This window comes from Manis pentadactyla, chromosome 10, assembly GCF_030020395.1.
Source record: "Manis pentadactyla isolate mManPen7 chromosome 10, mManPen7.hap1, whole genome shotgun sequence".
Classification (NCBI taxonomy): domain Eukaryota; kingdom Metazoa; phylum Chordata; class Mammalia; order Pholidota; family Manidae; genus Manis; species Manis pentadactyla.
The window spans coordinates 82065170-82085496 of record NC_080028.1 but is presented as its reverse complement, the minus strand read 5'-3'; the positions used below and the strand labels follow the sequence as shown (position 1 = coordinate 82085496).

At 51.2% G+C, this 20327-nt stretch overlaps 1 protein-coding gene across 11 annotated transcripts in view; it reads left to right on the top strand.

Moving 5' to 3' along the window:
- Nucleotides 1-16780, top strand: part of GSG1L (GSG1 like) — a 225638-nt gene extending 208858 nt beyond the window's left edge. For 3 of the 11 annotated variants that reach the window (XM_057487081.1, XM_057487080.1, XM_057487076.1), the window contains 2 exons: nucleotides 4971-5041; nucleotides 16208-16780. In XM_057487081.1, the coding sequence (XP_057343064.1) occupies nucleotides 4971-5041; nucleotides 16208-16305 (169 nt within the window). In that variant the 3' untranslated portion in view covers nucleotides 16306-16780. Of the gene's footprint in view, nucleotides 1-2977; nucleotides 3081-4970; nucleotides 5042-16207 lie in introns of those variants that run through there. The other 8 variants (XM_057487079.1, XM_057487075.1, XM_036916870.2 and 5 more) reach the window with 6 other exon arrangements.
- Nucleotides 16781-20327: the final 3547 nt, after the last annotated feature.

Sequence of the window (20327 nt, the reverse complement as noted above, 5' to 3'; positions counted from 1 at the left end):
ATGGGGGCTGCTCTCAGGCTCAGGCTGCTTTCCTCCTTCCCCCTCTCCCTTCCTTCCCATCTGGCATTCCTGGTATATTTGTGCCAAGCACAGTGCTCTACCCTGAGGCCACAAGTAGAGAATGAGACAAACTGCATTGTCTTCTCTTGGAGTTGCAAATGTAGTGGGGAAGATGGAGAGTAAACGAGTTCAACATAGCCGTGGCTGACCTGTTTTGAACCCTCACTCTGTGCCAGGTGCTGGGCTCCAGTCCTCCCTGTGAGCAGGTGCCAGTACTATCATGCTTACCACCACCACTATGCCCATTGCCACACAGAAAACCGAATCACAGAGAGTGGCCAGGGGAGCTGCACAGGCCACACTGCCGTCGATAGCAGAGCTGTGCTCAGCCACGATCCCTCCTCACTGCAAGGGCCCAAGGCCTCGGTCGTGGGGAGGGCGTCCCCTCGTCCTTGTAGGGAGGAAGCACTGGGGGCTGCACAGAGGTCCTCAGCCCTTGCCGTAACTGCTGCCAGCCCTTAGCTACTCACCAGCCAGCTGCTGCGAGCCTGCAGAGTATCACTTTCATTGGCAGATCTGGTAGAGAGGTCTGTGTTTGTGCAAGGAAACCAGCTCTTTCCAGAATGGCAACGCAGCCCAACAGAAAGACAAGCGGGTGGGGCGTTGGTCCCAGCTCCCTCCCTGAGAGGTGAGCAGGTCATCATGGCGCCTTCAGGATACAGCTCGGCCGCCATTAACCCCGTGAAGCCTCTGCTGGTCCTGACACAAGTGGTTCTCAGTCCTGGCTGCACATTATAATCGCTGGATAATTGAAAGCTCCCCAGGTGATGCCTGTGGGCTTCCAGCTCGAGAACCACTGGCTGGCTCCATCAGAAGTTAGCACGCTGTCTCCCGCCAGCCATATCTAGGCCACCACCTGCTGTAATTACCAGTCTACTAAACAACACCCATTTGTTTACTTACTGTCTGGGGCTGCTTGCGAACTACAAGGGCAGTCGAGTAGTTCTGACAGAGACCATATGGCCCGCAAAGCCTCACATATTTACTACCAAGACCTTTATAGAAAAGTTTGCCAACCCCTGGACTAGATAGTTATTCATGCTGCCAACCTTTTTTAGCATCCTATAGCTTAAAACTTAGCATGTTAAGTTGTGATTATTTGTTTATGTACAACAGGCATGAGCTTCTCGAGGGCAGGGACCTCTCTGAGTCATGCCGGCGGCCCCCAAGAGCACAAGGCCTGGCCTACTGATGCTCACTCATTGGCAGGTGTTCATTGATAGGTAACTCCTGAACCTTGAGCTTCTTAGAAGGAAGGTTTGGGTGATGAGGGAGGGGAGGGCTGCTTCTGTCCTTAAACATCATTTCCTTTGTTAAGGGGCCCCTGTCCTCTGGAGAGAGGCTTCCAGCAGAGCCAAGGCCTGGAGGAAGTTGGTCTCCTGATAAGTAGCCACAAGAACTGGGGGCCTGGGGTAGATCATGGAATCCATTCGAGGTTAAGGCTGTTCATGCAGGACAATTTGGGAAGGAGGCCCAGTACAAGCATACTTGGGACCCTGCCGTTTCAGTTCCAGACCACCTCAATAAAGTGAATATCACAATAAACAAGTCAAAAGAACTGTTTGGTTTCCTAGTGCATACATACAAAAGTTATGTTTACACTGCACTGTAGTCTGTGAAGTGTGCAATAGTGTTATGTCTAAGAAAACAATATACATACCTTAATGTCAAAATACTTTATTGCTAAAAAATGCTGACCATCAGCCAAGCTTTTGGCGAGTTGTAACCACTGGTCACAGATCACTGTAGCAAGTACAATAATAATGCAAAGGAAAGAAATAGGGCAATAATTACCAAAATGTGACACAGAGACATGAAGTGAGCAAACAATGTTGGAGAAATGGTGCCAATAGACTTGCTTGGCACAGGGTTGCCACCAACCTGCAGTTTGTGAAAAATGCCATATCTGTGAAATACAATGAGCTAAGTGCCATCAAACAAGGTGTGCCTGTACACAGCAGGGCTGGCATCTGTTGACCCAGGGACACTGCACATGGTCAGGCAGATGGTGCCTCCAGGTGAGGAAGGGCTCAGTTACCTGGGCAGGCCTCCCATTCAGTGTTCAAATTCAGCAACAGCTTCATGATTAGTGATCTTCCCGCCTGGAGCACCTCTGGGAATGCGGAATTCAACACCTTGCCAGATATATATGCAACGTTACTTGGAAGAATGAAAAAACTGGAAAACACCCGAATACCTATCAATAAGATATTGAATATTAATTATCCTTTCATGCATCTGTTGGGGAGATGAGTTTGTTCCCCTCGGTTCCTATCCCCACTGCAGCAGCAAAGAACTGAAGGGCAGAGACACAGGAGTGAAGCAAAATGAAAGTTTTATTTGCATACACTCCAAGGGAGGAGCAGGCCAGAGTCAAGACAGACAAAGGCAGGTTTACTTGTTTATCTGGAATAGGACAGAGAGAGTGAAGACTTATGGTTAAAGTCTGGAAGATGGAATGGAATAGCAAAGTGCAAAACACACCACCGGACAGAGACAAAGTGTAATAACTTGAACAGTAAAAAGTCTTTTGAAAATACATACTCCAAGAAAGGGGAGTGTGGGCAGCCTCAGAGAGGAGGAGGTGTGCTTAAGGGATTAGGATTCTGTCTTTTAAGGCTATCAAGACTGGGATAAAGGCTCAGGTGGTGTCATGAAGTTTATCTCCGGTGGGAGACAGTATGTCATTGTCTATAGCCAGTTCTCTAGGTGATTCTGTTGGACAAACCTTTGGTTCCTCTCTAAAATAGTGGCCACTCCCAAGTATTGGGAACACATCAGTTAAGACTGCTTGCCTTGCCTTAAGATAAGTCACTGGCTGAGTAGTAAGAATCTAACTTCCCAATTCTCTTTCAAAAGTGGAATCTTAGCCTTATGTCTCTCTTGTTCTTATTATGCTAATCTTGGTGTTTTTCAGGAAACTTAATCATGAGGCTTGTCCCATGTCTCTGCTCCTTCTTACCTGCGTTAGCTGGAGCAAGCCTCAAGGTCAGCCCGGATTCTGAGCTCGTGGAATGAACTCACATTGGAAAGGGCGGGAGTCCTCTCTAGAGCTCTGGCTTAATCTCATTAACTCCCCGAGTTCTTGGTGGGCCCCACCCTCTTTTTGTCCTGCTCATATCTATCTTTCTGCCTAACACAACTATGAGGATAAAAGAGAATGAGATTATAGGTACTGATATAGAAAGATGTCAGAAATTTATGCATAAGAAAAGATCAGGTTACAAAAGTATGTTTAATTTGAGGCTCTTTACATTTAAAAAGATCTTAATTACAAAAAGATGAACACTAAACTACTAACAGTGGTGATTGAACTACATGGAGGTGTAATTACAGGAGGACTTTGATGTCTCTCTGGGGTTGGAATTTTTTTTGGAATAAGCCTCTACTACTAGGAAAATAAGAAACATGTTTCCACTAAAAGATAAAAACAAACAAACCAAAACACATCTTCCCTGATCTTGAACCTTCCCATGGTATCAACTATCTGTAGGATATCTGCCTTCCCATAGCACCGGCACTCAGGCCTTTGTTCCTACTGTCTAGGGCCACTGAGGCTACAGAAGATGTTTGTAAACAAAGCAAACTGTGTTCAGAGTTTGCTCCCTGGGGAGCACGGGCCTCGCCCCTTGGCAGGGACGGTGTGGACAGGGTGGCATTATTCAATGCCTGTCATTTTCTAACCTGTGTGCAAGCTTGTCTTCCCACTGGACTGGAAGCTCTCCGAGGGCAGAGGCTATGAAGCAGACGATTCTGCCCTCCATACAGCAGCTGGTGCAAACTTCACAGAGGATGTCCTCAGGAGATTCCTGTCTAGTGAATGAATGAGCAGTCTCCCTTCTCCTGGGGCCATTTCTGGCATTGCTTGCTTGTCATTCACCACCTTCCCCATGTCCCCTTCTCCTGCTCCAAGCTTCTGGACATGGCTGTGCAACCAGGAATGAGAGGTGATGGGAAGAATCAAAAACGGGGGCGGGGCATTTGCTTTGGAGAGGACTGAGCCTTCCTTGCGTAAGGGAAAAGTGGGTAGAGGAGGAAAGAAACTGAGGGTAGAGAAAAGGGAAGACGCCAGGCTGAGGACACTGGAGAGAGTTTTGGGGAAGCATTGAAAGTGACACATGGGGTGAGAGAGGTTTCAGGACAGCTGCTGGGCAAGTAAAAGGCAAAGAGAATGTAGGGAAGGTGTACGGCCACAGATAGGAATCAGGAGTACTTTCAGTGTTCTTTAGGAGATACACTGATGATCAGAATTGTTTCAACTTTCAAGGGACTAGATTGTGTTTCTCTGAATGTGATGCACAACTGGACCGTGTGAGCCCTGGAATTTATCTGGGTTTCAAATGGATGTAGGGATGTCTTTAGGAAGTGTTTTAATTTAGTTAAGAAAAGTGACACAGCCAGTGAAAACCCATTGCCCCAAAATCAGAAAATAGAGGTAAGCAAAAAGAAGGCTGCAGACTTAATCCTCTATATTCTTGTTATCTAGGGTGAGTCACCATTAGCCTTTTGGCATATATTCTGCCAAATAATCTTGTATATCAGTGTATAAATTTTTTTTATCAGTGTATAATTTTTAAAACAAATCTAATTGTGCACATTCTTTTGTAATACACCATTTGCACAAAGTCGAACATTTGTTATGAGAGCATATAGGTTTGCTCTTCCTCTAATTTATTAGCTGCACGGCACCTGATTGGCCACATCACGTTCTGGTGCCTCAGTTTCTTCATCAATAAAATGGAGATAATGACACCCACTTCACAGGGCTGTGGTGAAGACCCATGGCGCTGTGGTCAAAGGTGCTTTGCAAAATGTTCTCCAAAGGGATAGGACTACTTTTTCAGGTCCTGGGACTTTGCCAGCTCAGCCTGCTCTGTCTTACACAGGCTTTTGGGTTCTTTTCTTTCTAGGATCGAGAAGGGAGATGGGACTGAGGAGGAGGACCTTCGTTTAGCTTGCCGCCATGAGAGATACCCTGCCCGTAAGTGGCCTCATTGGTAGGAGCCTGTGCTACGGCTCTGTGGGCTATCCAAGGAGAAAGAACCCTGGAGAGCCAGGCCAGCCTCTCCCTGCACTCCTGTTTGCTCCCACAGACACACACAACAGATGGGGAAACTGAGACTAACATCTTAGCATAGAAAGTCATCTGCATGCAGCAGCCACAGCCTGCACATTGGGGATGGAATGCTGAGCAAGCAGGAGGGACAGTGTGGTGCCTAGCAGGCCAGCAAGCTGCAGCTCAAGCCCAGGCTGCGGCTTGCCAGTGTCCTGAAGGGAGAATAGCTCTGGGGCTGAACTAACCAAGTCAGGGAGGTGACAGTGGACAAGATTTGTTTGTGCTGTGCCTGCTTCTGGCAGCTGGGATTGCTTCGACTTCACACGCCTCACTGTGGGGGATGCTATGGACAGAATCTAGGGCACCTAGTAGGAAAACAAATGTCTGGACTAGAAAGCAAGGGGGAGGTAAAAGGAGAGAAAGGGCCTTGCTCCAGATAGAAGAGGAAAAAACTGATATAAGATTAAAGTTAAAATGGCAGAATCTCAGCTGAGCCTGCTGAAGCCTACCATGTGCTCCCTGCTCACCCCAGCTGGTACTAAGAGCCTTTCCCGCCCAATCTTGTAGTCTTCTTGACCCCCAACTCTGACAACAGGGATTACTCCACTTTGCAGTTTTGGAGATAAGGAATTTAAGACTCAGAGAGGTGAAGTAACTTGCCCAAGGTCACACAGCTTAGCTACAGGGTGGCAGAGCAGTTACAGCCCACCCTGTCACTGCCTTGCCCACATCTGTCAGACCTTTTAGAAAGCTCCAGTGCCTTACAGCTGCCACTAGCCACATCTCTGTGCCTGAGGGCTTCCCCCACCCACAGCCATTGAAAGTGATTAGTGGGGAAGCTCCCCCTGCCCCTTGAGGGTTGTGTTTTGCACAGTCCATGACAGGATCCAAGGCAGGTGTTCCCAGCTCAGCAGCCCTCTCTGGGCTGGCCACCTTTCCTCCTCTGTCCCCCTTTCCTGCTGTCCGCCCAGTGGCCCTGCACCTTATCTCTCCTATACTCCAATCCTTGCCTCAGGGTCTGCCTCTGGGGACACCTACACTAAGACAGCAAAATTTAAACTCAGATCTGTCTGACGCAAAATCCTGCAATCTTGTTAACTGAGAAATGGCTCAGCGCAGAGGGAGAACATGGGTGTGGTGAGAAGCGTGGGAGGAGGCCTGGCTGGGGAAGAGGAGGGGTCTGGTCTTCACTCCAAGGGAAGAGGCCCCTGTAGACGGCAGCAGCCCGGAAGCTAGCCAGAGCCCTGAGGGCTGCCCAAGGAACGAGGGGGGCACTGGCACGGGGGCTGGGCTCACACGCCGTGGTTCCGTGCCAGGGCTCTGTGCTAGAGTAGAGCATGGACGAGACATACCCAGATTACTTACCTGTGTCTGTATCTGTGTCTATATCTATATATTAATTTATATCTCTGTGTTCATCCATCCGTCCATCCACCTGCAGTGTGGGAAAAGGATCCGAGGGGGGCAAAATGAGTGGCCAGCCGTCCAGCTTAGAAGCTGCGCAGTCATTCCCGGGAGAGACAACGGTGGCCTGACCTGTGACCACGGAGATAAAAGAGGGCAGATCCAAGAACTCTTTTCTTGAAGAATTACCAGAGAGTCTTAGTTTGGGTTCCCCCAGAAGCAGAGGCCTAGATAAGGATTCAACAGCAAGTACCTTATTTAGGTACTTATTTGGGTCCAGAAAACGTAAGTAGGAGCAGAGGAGGAAACTAAGCAGGGAAAGGCAGGCAGCAGTAAAAAGGCACATTATGGAGCCAGCTTCCATCCCGGGTCCAGCTCCAGAACCGGGGGCGCCAGCACAGAGCAGTACGTGTGAGTTACCGCCCCGGGACAGGACGGTAACTCCCCGGGGTCATTGTTTGCAGGCTCCGTGGAGTGGGGTGGGTGTAGGAACTCTCTTGCGGGGGGCAGAGAAAGCCCTAGCTGGAAGTCAGCAGTGTGCTCCACCCCAGGGGTGCCCACAACACCAGCCTGTGGTATTCGAGGTGAGGGATGGGACAGGGATGGGACAGGGAGGAGCGTAGGATGTGCACAGAAGCTTTGCTCCAGCAGTCATGGGTCGCGTGTCACCAATTAGAGCATAAGAAGAAGAGACGTTTGTGGGGTGCAATGGTGCTCTGCTGTGTTGAGTCTGAGGGGTGGGTAGGGTTGGGAATGGAGATAATCGAAGCCCTGGGACTGTCAGGTCATCTAGGAAGAGAGGTGAGTGGGGAGAGCTGGGGATGAGGTCCCAACGCCCTGGGGTTCACAGAAAGGCCATGGAAGGTGGTGAGGAAAGGACTTTGAAAAGCTGTCAGCGGCCCTAGAGGTTTTCCAAATCCCAGTTTCTCTAGGAAGAAAGGAACCTCAGACTTCAGAGCACCTGTGCCTGGTGCGCCTTCTGTCCGGTAGCCAAGGTAGCGGGACTGGCTGTCATTCTCCAGGGCCAGCGGCCGCGCCGGGGACTGAGGTGAAATGAGGAAGAAGCAGCTCCCGTCTGCTGTCAGAACGGAGGGAGGCGTCTGCTGAATGTAGGCCAGGACACCCACACCGGAGCTCTGGTCACTTACTCATCCTTGGTGGGCTGCTACAGGGGCCATGTGAAAGGCATTTATTAATTCATTTATTCGATAACTTTTTACTAAAGAGGCTTCCCTGGGCTGGACCCCATACTGGGCTCTGGAACATGGAGATGAATAAGGCATGTTCCCAGACTGTCATGTGGCCCGAGCTAAACTGGGGTCAATGCAGGCTCTGTGACAGCAGAGGCATGGACCCTCAGTCAGCTCTGGGTGAGGATGGGGTCCTGGAGAGGGCAGGGACACTCGGCCAGAGGCAATCCAACTTGCTTGGATTCTATAGCTGTAATGACAATACCTGGTCTTGATTATGAAAATAGCCTACAAGAAGGACTCACCCACCAGATCTGATGATAATAGCTCACCCCTGTGTGTATTCTCAGGGCTTTCCATTTGTCAATTCATTTCACCCTAAATACAGTCCCATTTTACAGACAGGGAAAGTGAAGCCCAGGGAGGGTATGGCTGTGCAAGGAAGTGGCAGAGCTGGGATTTGCTCCCAGTGTGGCTCCAGAGCCCAAACCCCAAGCCACCAGGGTGAGCTGTCAAATGTCAGCCAGGGGCTTCATGTGCCGGGCACACCCCATCTTCCAGAACACCCAGACAGGATATGGGGATTCGGGACCCAGCCGTATGTGGACTTGGTCCTCACAAAGCTTATGGACTAGAAAAGCAGCCTGCTCAGACCCTCTAGGGAAGTACCACCATCTCCAGAATGCAGCCTCTTAGCTGCTAGTGGGGTTTTGGCCAAGAAAATATTTTGGAAATGCCTGGCTGAGTTTTGCAATATTTCTGCACCCAGCAGCTGCTCAGATTTTGTGGTGGGCTGACTTGCGGGCAGGAGGAACGGGGGAGAAGGAATGTGAGGGAGCCCACGTTATTAAAGGATGACTGTTAGCACGTCTCTGTGAAGCACTTCGCAGCCATCTCATCTGATGGCTGGCACAGCCCTGGGAGGGAGAGATGGTTATTCCGATTGTATCATTGGGAAAAACTAAGGAGCTGACTTGGCTGAGATCTCTGGTCTCCTGGGACATACAACTCAGCTTGTTGTACATCTTTCCCCCCCCTGAGGCCATTCCTGTTCTGGCTCCCTAAACCCCCAAACTCCTCTCAGTCTCCTCTCCTTCAGTCTGCTTCAGCTACGCTGGCCTGTGTCTTTCTTGAACATGCAAAACATTCCCTTCACAGGGCCTTTGCACTTGCTGCTCTCTTTGTCTGGAATGTTCTCCCTCCAAATCTTTGCATGACTGGCTTTGTCTCATCTGAAGTCTCAGTCTCAGCCAAAAGACCACTTCCTCAAGGAAGCTTTCCCTGACCTGCACCAGCTTCCCTAGTGGTCCCCATATCATTTTCTCTCCTTCATAGCATCTGCCCTTCTGAAATTATCTTTTATATTTACATACTTGGCTTTGTTCATTCCCTCTCCCGATAATTTCCAGGGAATAGGCACCCTTTTATCCACATCTGTATCCCAAGAGCCTAGAGCACTGTGTAGTGCAAAGGAAGTGCTCAGTGGCTGGCTCTAGACCTCCATGTTTCTCCATTTCCCTCCCGAGCAGCCACTTTTCATAAAGTTGCACGAACTTGTGGTTGTCTCAACTGCTCCAAAAGTTGCTATTCTTTTCTTGGGCTACCATGGTACAGATTCTGCCACAGTTTTCTTTTCCTGAGGAGAGAGTTTGCTTTTGAAAATTGCCTTCAGGGCTTTGCAGTGCCAGCAGCTAGCTCGGGAGCACATTAGATGTGACATTTGAGGGAGGCAGTGCTGCCATATGGTCCAGGTGTCTGCATCTTCCTTTCAGGGGCAACTGGGGGTTACAGCTGATTGCATCTGTCAAGTTCAATGCCAGAGACAAGCTTTTGATTTTACCAGGTGTGCCTGTAAAGCTGGGTTGGGCAAGATGCTGTCACTTGCTGGGTGCAGAGGGGGCTTCTGGGAGCTCTGTCTAGATGGGTCTCTGTGGCTGCTACCCTCAAAATAACAAAGGGGAATTTTAAGGAAGACTTTTCTGGTCCCAGAGCAACTTGGCATTTTTATTAGGTCAAAATCAAATCCAATACAGTACTGCTTGGCTTCCTTTATTAAAATGGAAACAGTATTTCTGAAATAAATATCAATGCCAACTTACTGGGCACACAGACAGGCATGCAGCTTGGGGATATCTGAGAACCTGGAGCTGGTGGTTGAGAAATCCAAGCCAACATTAGCATCAGGATTGCCTGGAGGGCTCCTTAAAATGTTGGTTGCCAAGCCCATCTGAGTTTCTGGCTCAGGAGTGCTGGGTGGGGCCTGGGAGTCTGCATTCCTAACAAGTTCCCAGTGGGGCTGCTTTTGCTTTTCCACAGATCACATTCTGAGCAGCCCTCCGCTGGGCCAATGCCTGTTCCTCTGGAGCTGCTGCAGGTATGAGCCTGCCTTCTGTCGCTTACTTAACTATTCAGCAGCTTCTGGATGGAAATGACTGCTTCTAAGGCCAATTTCCCTACACTCCAGTCTCCTAAAACACAAACTTGATCCTGTCCCCAACCCCTCCTGGCTCCAAACTTCCTGTGATGGCATCCCTGGGGTGTCAGGCACTGTGCCAACCCCTCTCGCACATTCCCGTAGAGGCCTGCTTTTGTCACCTCGTTTCTGTGTCATTTTTCTCTCAACCTCTCATCCCTCTCAGAGTCCTTTGCTAATTCTCCCTTGATAGAATGAAAATGTCATGAATTGCGGGCCAGCTCTGGTGCCTCGCATGTAGCTGGTTATCAGTATATTTCTGGGGAATGATTTAGCTCACTTAGCCCTCATTCCGGTATTTCCATTTTACGGCTGAGATGCATGGGTTACCAGAAACAAAGTCATTTGTCCTGGGTCACAAGTCTGGGAGACTCCAAGCTAAAGCTGTGCCATTATTATTCATTTTTATGCCCGGTTTTGCCCAAAGCAGTGCTCCTCCAATCAGACCTGATCCTCTGAAACACTTGGGGGCAGTTGTTAAAATACAGATTTCCCTGGAGATTCCATTTCCTGGGTTTGGGCAGGACCCAGGAATCTGTATCAGGTAAATTGTTGATAAGGCAGAAACTCCAAGTATAGGATGAGTCTTAATGGACCTTTGAGCCCTGGCACCCAGCAGCTTTTGCAACCACAGCCCTCCCCTCCTTGCCTCTAGCCCCATGTGTCCTGCTCTTCAGCCACCAACATGGAAGGTTTTTCACACCTCCTGAAAACCTCATTTACCTGCCAAGAACCTATTTCACACCATGTTCCTTCTGCCTGAAATGATCTGGATCTTCCTCCACTTGGTGAAAAAACAAACCCTACTAGTGGAGTTGTGAGCATTGCAACACTTTCAAAGTCCACGTCAATTGTCTGGGAAGGAAAACCAGTCCCTTCCTCACCCCCTGCAGAGATGGTCATGTTCAGCAACACATTTTCCTGTCCTGGTGCTCATGTCTATAAGGCAGAATTTTATGGTGGTTACAAGCCCAGCCTTTGGTTTGAGGTGGGGCCCAGGAACTAAAATCCCAGCAGTCAAACCTTGGACCAGAGACTTAACCTATTTGGACTTCAGTTGCCTCTTCTGTAAAATGGGCATAGTAACAGCACCTAACTCATATTTCTGGGGGTTAAATGAGCCAGTGGGCATGGGGCACAGTGAACGGCCCTGGCACGCCTCTTCATATGTGTGTCTAACTCCCTCACTAGACGTGAGCACCCAGAGGGCAGGTCAGCCTCTCATTTGTGTCTGTAGACCTAGCACCCAGTACAGAGGCTGACACATAGTAAGTGCTCAACAAATGTTTAACAAGGAAATGAAGGGATCAATGGCTCTAGGGAGGGTGGCAGGTTACTTGGACTCAGCCTGATCCCAAGTGTGGGGGAGAGGCGAAGAGAGTGTTATGGTCCAGAACACTGAGCTCACAGAAGACAGACAAAAAGAGAAGGGAAGGGTCCCCATCCCATCTCCTGAGAGGCCCTCCCCCAGGGTAGCTGAGCAAACCATCTTTCCCCTCCACATGGATCCCACGCAAACCTGCTCTTCTTCCTGAATCTTCCACTGTTTATTCATCAACAGAGCTACACTGTCAGCTTTGTGCCTGGAAGTGTCCTAGGTGCTGGGGACACCCCACGAGTAAAAGCAGAGCCAGTCCTCATGTTACATAAGCCTTTAGCGGAAATGGGATGTTACCAACTATGATGGAGTTCTTGAAGCACCTTGAGGCATAGATTTACAGGGCAGGTGACTTGGACAGGCTGTCAGGATGCCTTCGCTGAGGTTGTGATATTTTAGGCAATGGAAGAGGGATTTGATGGTGTCATGAGCTGAGGGTCTCCAAAGCCAGACGCCTCAGTGCCAACCTTGGTTCATTTCTCCATCACTCCCCACATCCCACCTCTTTCTAGAGGTAAGGGCTCAAAGCTGGGTAGACAGACAGTAGGGTCTGGATGGGTCCACAAGTCCTGAAGGCAGGCCTTCCGCACTTTGGACAGCAGGTGGTGGGGTCCACCTGGCTCTTCCGTCCCAGGCTGGGCTGCTGTGGGTCAGGAATGCCACTGCCAGCCAGCCAGCCACCCCAAGGCCTCACCAGCCCACTAATTCCGTTATCAGCTCAGACAAGTCCTTCCGCTCCAAGTGCCTCCAGTCCCCATCTGCACATCTTTGGGCACTGGCATTCTTGGTCTTTCATGAAGGGCCCTTCCGGCCCAGTGAATCCATTGTGGATCCACGGGTGTGATTTCATACAATTCAGCAGCGCCGAGAGCTGATCTCCGCAGAGCCTGGTGACTTGGAGATTGATTTCTCACTGTAGGATTGAGAAATTAGAGCTGGAGGAGACTGAACATTAAATATGTTTATGTTTTGCCATTTGGATTAAAAAGGGAAGAGAGACCTCATCTTATGAGAACCTCCTATGGGGACACATGTTTTGTAAGCCTGGGAGGTTCCAAGGGAATTTGAAACAGCGCTTGCTGCCAACCCGGTGAGAGGGACCTTGGGCAGATCTCTTCCCACACATGGGCCTCAGCTTCCCCATCTGTAAAAAGAGGTTGCTGAATTTAGCTGCCGTCTGGATTTGTTATTTTCCCATCTATCTGAGGTCTGATAATGAAGAACTTGCAGCAGGTGGTTTGCTGGGCCTGCTGGGCCTTTTGTAACTTACTTCCACTTGCAGGCTCAGAGAGGTGAAGTCACTTGTCAAAAGCCACACCACTTTGAAAAAGTTCATACAGGCTGTAAGTGGTAGAGACTGGATGTGAACCCCTGATAGGCTCTAAGTACAGTTTTTTTCCCCTCTGGGCCTGGCCCCAGAAAGGGAGAGGCTGAGTGAAGAGCCTCCCATAATGGACAAGATGTCAGAGCAGGAGGGGTGGGTGGAGTTCACCCTCCAAGCTTAGGGATCCGTCCATGCGCTTCCTCTGTGGTCTCTTCATTTGTTATAAGAAGTCAGTTCAGGACGTGCTCTGTGCCGGGCCAGGTGCCGGGGGCTGAGGACTCCAGGATGAAGCAGACCCGGTCCCTGGTCCCTCCCGGCACCGAATCCCCAGGCTAGTTGGGGAGGTCAGCCCAACACGCAGGAAGCGACAAGCATGGGGTGGGGCAGAGGGGGGCACGCAGGGCGCTGCAGGGTCACAGGGTGGGGGGAGCAGGGCCTCGGCTTGGGAGGGAGCATTTGAAGGAGAAGTGAGGGGCTCAACAGCCAGAGAACAGTGGGGAAGGGCCCCCAGTGAAGGCACCAGAATGTGCAAATCCATGAGGCAGAGCTGCGGAACAAACATCAGGCTGGGAAAGAGTCAGAGGTCAGAAATGGTCTCCTGTGGGAGGAGTCCAGCCTGAGAGATGCTCCTAGGCTACAGATGGCTTAAAATGTTTTAGAAGTCTTAGTTGTCATCATTTAAAAACCAGGAGATTTTATTTTGAAATTCCAATTTTCAGATCTCTGAACTTTTTGGAAGATCTGAGCCCACATTTCCTTTGGCAATAATTGGCCAGAGCTGAGGAATGGCTGCTTCTGGCCACTTTAGCCATTTATGTCATTTCCTTGGGCCCAATAGACATTTTGAGGTGGGACTCCCCAATCTATATAGTATAAGGTGCTGTTTTTTTTCTCCTCTGTCTGGTGACTGGCCCCATAGTAAAGGGACCAGGAGAAGGGATGTGAGCAGGGAGTCATGGTTACGGGTGGGGCGCTCCTCAGGGATGGGGAGGACAGAGCCCCCACACCCACTGTAATTGGCTCTGGGGCCCAAGCCCCTCGTGGGAGGCTGGTGAGGAAAGGAGGGCTCCAAGGCTCCAGGGGACAAGGAGCCTGAGTTTAACTCAAGGAAGAACAGGGGTTGTGGCCTTTTCCCTTAAAAGTAAACGATCTCTTTCTCTCTGTTCCAATAAACTCTCCATGGTTCTCTGCCTGTTGGCAATGGTAAGAACAGCTACAATCACTTCTAAACATTCATTCAGAAAAACAATCAGACCTTTCTGTGCACCAAATATTTGCTTCTAGATTAAAAAAAAAAAAAAATCCCAAACACCTGTATCTTGGCAGCAAGCATTTCCAAGGAATGCAACTGTTTCAGTGACTGGGGCCAAAACAAATGTTTTTCCTGAGGCCAAACAATTCCAGAATGTTTGCCAAATGTTTTCCGACCATTTTAAGAATACTAGTAAAATTAGCAAAGTGCCAACATTAAAGAATATTAAAAACAGGGGGAAAAAAGCCAAAGGAAAAAAAAATGTGCCTCCCCACTACTGTTGCCACAACCATCTCCATCTTGCCAGTTGCTTTCCAGCCTCTGTCATTAGAAAGACTCTCCCAACAATCAAAGCTGCTTTGGAGCTGAAAGAAGAGTAATGAGCTGCCTGTCCTTGGTGATGGGCAAGCAGGAGCTTGGCTTCAGTGGGAATTCGCACCTCAAGGGGCCTGTGGTAAAAAACCTGTCTGACCATCCATTAGAGTTCAGAGTAGGGAAACAAAACAGCATGGAACAAATTTAATGTAGAAGTTTGGAATCAGGGAGAAATTGATTTGATTCAGCTCCGTCATAGCTGTGAACCCTAAGGTGGCTGCTCATCCTTTCTGAGCCTTGCTTCCTCATCTGTAAAATGGGTGGTAGCTGCCTCACAGGTTTGTGAAACTGGAATCTAGTAGGGCATAGAGAATATGAAAGCTCAGTCACTGCGTTTTCTCCTTTGCCCTCCAGGCCTTCCACCATGCCAGGCTCACTGCCCTGCTTTCACTAAGGAGCATCTGCCAGGAGCTGAGCCATCACTCTCCTGGGCTCTCAGTCTAATAGGGACACAGCTGGGGCATGCCATATGGACTGGGTGCTCCAAATGAGGAAGACCCAGAGGGCAGGGGAGAAGATGCCAGTGGGTTTCTTGCAGGAGGGGTGACATGGGCTGGTCCCTGAGGGTTTAGTTCATAGTGGGTACATGGTCCTGACGTGTCAGAAAGACTTTCAGGAGACGCTCACACCAAGGCAGGGAGTGAGCTTCCGAGGCTGTCAGGAGATGTGGCAGCGGCAGGAGGGGGACAGTCCCTGCCCCTGTCTGGGTCTGGGCCCTGCCCAGACTTGGCTGTGGGCGCACCCAAGCTCTCATTGTCCCTGGTGTCCAGGAAGGACTGGCTGCGGCCGTCTACACTTGCTCTCCTTCTGACCCTCCTGCAGCTCCTCGAGCCCATGGTGGTGGCAGGTGGATGGGCGGTGGGGAGGTGGCTACATGACGGCTGGCCTGGGTGGGTGAGTAGATGGGTGGGCAGGTGAGAGACGGGGTGGTGGACTGAGGGTCTGTGTAGGCAAACGGAGAAGGAAGGTGGACAGGGGGTGGGGAGACTGCCTGACTGGGCAGATGGCTCCATGTGGTGGGTGAGTGAGGGCAGTGGGTGAGCAGGGCCCAGGTGGGTTGCTGGGAGGGTGTGTTGGTGTGTTAGTGGGCAGGCGGGAGGGTTGGGGGGCAGATGCGTGGGGGCTGGACGCTTGGTGAGTTAGTGGGTGTGAGCAGGTTGGGAACCAGGCGAGTAGGCGGTGGACGGGTGGGTAGATGAGTGGATGGCTTGGGTAATGGGGAGATGCATGCGTAAGAAGCTGTGTTAATGGAGTGGCAGGAGGACGGATACACAATGTGGGTGTGCTGGCATGCTGGGCTGGGAGGTGCACGAGCGGCTTTGGGGGTTGTGGGAGAGCTGTGGGTAGGAAGAGTGTGTGAGTGGAGCAGTGGGTGTCCTGGTGGGGTGGTGAGTGGATGGCAGTGGATATGGGCACATGTTTCTCTAGGTACTGATGGACTGGTGGGGAGATGGGTGGATGAGGGGTACATGGGATGAGGTAGAGAGCTAGGTGTGCAGGAGATGGAGGGAAAGCTGGGACCAGGTGGTGAGCTGGGTGTGGGTTGCTAGGTGGGGGGGTGGGTAGGAGTATTTGAGGGCAGGTGACAGGCCTGGAAGCTAGAGGTGGTTAATGCCTGTGCAGGTGGGGCAGTGGGCGGCTAGGGTGAGGTGGAGAAATGCAGCTGTCAGTGCTGACCACCGTGTCTCTTGGCAGGACACCAGCCACGCATGGGAGATTCCTGGCCCCGGAGCTCTGCCCAGGAGGTGCCAGAGCTGAACCGCCAGTGCTGGGTCCTGGGGCACTGGGTGTGACTGAGGCCTGGCCTGACCCCCAGACCTCAGGCTGTCGTTGGCCCCAGCCCCTGCGACAGGACCACCGGTTGGCACCCCCAGAAGCCTGGCCTGTGTGCTGTGAACTCAGCTGACCTGTGTGGGACACAACAGACCTGTAGCCTGGGTCTCAGGCTCCTGGAACAGGGACCAGGGTGGCCCGAGGGAATGCACAGGGCTGCACAAAGGGACTTTGGGACAGCAGCTTCTAGTTCTCACCACCATCACATGCAGAGCCCTTCTGGGGGCAGTGGGGATGCCAGGAAAGACAGACATCAGCCACGGAAAGCCTGGGGACCCACGAGCCAGCCAGGAGGTTCAGGAGGTGCCCAGTGGTGCAGGGCCCTGCTCGGGGCAGGGAGTGGGGGCCCTGAAGGAGGGACAAGGCCCCAGCACTGTGGTGGGAGACACACAGCGGGCACACAGCAAGGGCTCAATAAATCCTTGTTGAACCTAACCTGCTCTCGTGCTGTGTGTGGAGGCCAGTGGCTCTCCAGGCTGGGGCTGCTCCCTCGGGGCCCCGCCCTATTGGGTCCTCAAGGATCCTGCCGGTGATACAGCCCTGGGGGTGGTGCTGGGGCCAGGGCCAGGCACTGAGGTGTGTAGGGGGGTAGCCTAGAGCCGAGGCTGGGTCTTGGGGGGCAGGGTCAGGATGGAGCTGGGCTGGCAGGCTTCTTTGGTTGCAGAGAGACAGGCCCTCACACCTGGGCCCTAAGGCACCATGACCCCCATGGGGACCCTTTACCCTGTGTCTAGAGCCACCTTTACATTAAATCCTAGGGTTTAGATGCCTGGGGAAACAGATTCCTACCATAAACATGGGGTTCACAGAGATGAAGTAATGTGCCCAAGATCACACAGCAAGTCAATGGCAGAGCTGGCGTTTGAATCTGGACTCCTGACTCCAAGAGGCCTCATCCCTCCCCAGAAAGGTTTCTAGTTTTCCTTCAAGTAGAGAATGCTCTTTTTAATTCTTCCATGAATCCATCATCCACCCATCCATCATCCATCCATCCCTCCATCCATTCATCCATCTGTCCATCCCTCCACCATCCATCCATCTATCCCTCCCTCCCTCCCTCCATCCATCCATCCCTCCATCATCCATCCATTCATCCTTCCATCCATCATCCATCCATCATCCATCCATCCATCCATCATCCATCATCCATTCATCATCCACCCATCCATCCATTCATTCATCCATTCATTCATCCATCCATGCATCATCCATCCATCCATCCATCCACCATCCACCATCCACACTTCAGTTGTCATCCTTCCTTGTATCAGACATCCATCCATCATCCTTTCATGCATTACCCGTCCTCATTATTCAAGCATCCATGTGTGTATCCATCTATCCAATGATATAATGCATTGTGTCCCTACTATGTGCCAAGCACTGTGGTAGGCACTTGAGATGGGATATTGAACCATCCTGAGAGGGCATCTGTCCTCACAGAGCATATATGGGCAGGACAGATAACAGGACAGATGATTATAGTACAATGTGGGAAATGCTGTGGAGCCTGACTCGGGGCCAGGCAGCCTGGGTTCAGATTCCAGCTCCTGCTCTTGAGACCTTGGGCAAGTTACCTGACTTCTCTGTGCCTCATCCCCATGGGCACATGGGGATAATCATTATACCTACCTCTTACAGCTGATCTGAGGGTTAAATGGGCTAATGTATGTGAAGCATTTAGAACAGAGCCTGGCACATAGTAAATGCTCTGTTGATGTTCGCTGTTATCTCAATGAGGGCAATTTGGGGGTTGTGGGGGCCCAAAGGCAGCACCTGCTGGGGGGTTAGTGGTGGTCAGGGGAGGCTTCTTCGGAAAAATGACATTCAAGCCAAGACATGAAGGTTGTTGAGATGTCAGGCAGGCAGGGTTGTAGACGGGAAGAAAGCTGGGAACATTATAGGCACTCTAATAGTCCAGATGGCAGGTGTGAAGAGCAGGGAGGGCAGCTGAGTGTGGTGAGAAATCAGGCTACAGAGGTCAGTGGGGCCAGGCTGGAGGGACTGGAAGCCTCCTTAGGAAACTCAGACTTTATCCCAGGGCCAGTGGCAGCCAGGGGTGCATGAGAACAGGAAACACCCAGCTGTAAATTCTGGGAGGGCTACGGTGCTATGAGCCAAAACTAGGGTTGGCTCCCTCTTTCACCTTCCCGCACTCCGAGGGAGAGAAGAGAGTGGCTGGGTTCAGCAAAGTAGCCCTGGGAGGGACAATGAGGGCAGATTCAGGCGCTAGTCTGGAGGCGAACTCGACAGGCTTGGGGTGCACTGGTGTGGGAGGAAGGGAAGGAGATGATGACTCCCGAGTTACTGTAACCTCGGGTGCCAGAGGACACCAGGTGAAGATGTGTGCTCATTCATCCATTTATGCATTGATTAATCAAGTGCATGATTCATTAATCCATTTTCCCTTCATTCAGTAAAATCACAAACCTGCTGTATGGAGCAGGTGGAATGGATCTGGCAGAGAGATTGGGCCCATTACAAAGGCCTCAGGTGTCAGGACAAGGGGTTTGGACTTTGGCCCCTGGGCAGGAAGAAAGCTGGCAGACGCACTGGGCAGGGAGCTGTCCAACCGGAGTCTGGCCTGGGGCACCAGGCGCCTTGAAGCTCTTTATTTCCACCCAGGTTCCTCTAAAGCTGGCAAGTGGGCCATAGAGGTTCAGGAGATGATTCTAGTTGATATATGGGCAAAATTTTAATCTATTTTAATAGTTGTGTTTATGTAAATGTGTATTAGGACAAAATGTATAACGGGCACATCAGTGCCATGATTTCACAGATGTTATCACTTAGGATGAAACCAAAATAGGCATATAAGTAAAAAGAAAGAGTTGGCCTAAAGAAAAATGTTAAATAAATAATTATGCAAGTGGTATGTGATCATGCTATGTGGATGCCTCAAAGAAGGGCCATTCTTACCCTCTGCACAGGCCAGGGAAGGATGGGAAGGAGGTGGAGGCCCACAGGGCCACTCAGGCTTCAAGTACTGTTGTCCCCTACTTGGCACCAGCTGGGCAGGGGCTGAGAACTGTCTTTCAGTCTCAGTGAGCATGTAGCAAGAAGGCTGCTGGTTAGATAAAAGGAAGCACTTCCAGGCAGGCCAGGTGATTGATGCCAATGAGTCCCAACTGAGAATCAGTGGGAGGGGTCATCATGCAGGGAGCAAATGTCACCATCTGCCCCAATCTGGGAGGAGGGAGAACCACCTGGTTTGAAGGCCAGGGTGCCTGGGTGAGCACATACACCGAGATGAGGAAGCTAAGGCCCCTCCTCCCACCCCTACAGACATCTGCATGGAGTGGGCATGTTCTGTGAGCCTTTCAGTCTTGACCCCCTTAGGCTGGCCTCACCCACAGCCTGGAGTAGTTCTTACACAGACGTTTCTGCCCTGGGCACTGGTACCCAGTGTCTCTGTGTCCACATGCTGACCTGAACACTGTACAGGCACGAGTTGGTGCTTTGTATGCACACACATGCTACCCATGTCAACTCAGCACTCATCCGTCCCCGTGTGCTCCTGTTGGCTCTGGACACACACTCAGGGTGCACATGCCAGCCCTGGACATGTGCCTGCGCCTGCCCATGGTTGGTGCCCTGAAGTGGGGCTCTGCCCTTTTGTTTTCCCAGGCCACCCCCTCTCCCGAGGTGTAGAGGGCCCTTGGGGCCATGGTGCTTCCCTGGCTGAGGGCTCTTGGCCCGGCCGAGGCCTCAGGAAGTCACGCACGGGCTGACTTCCCTCTTTGGCTGGTGGCTATGATAAGCATTCATGCCTGCCTCCCCCACCAAAGCCAACCCATCCGAGCTACACACTCGTCTCCCTCAGGTAATGGAAATGTCAACTTGATTCATGGGCATTCGTCTGCAGCAACCAGGCCTGAGGACAAGGCATGCTGGGGGGGGCCCCATCCCACCGGAGGAGCCACTGCCATCAGGGTGCCGACCCCTTGCTGGGAGGAGGTGAGGATGGAGAAAAGCAGCAAGG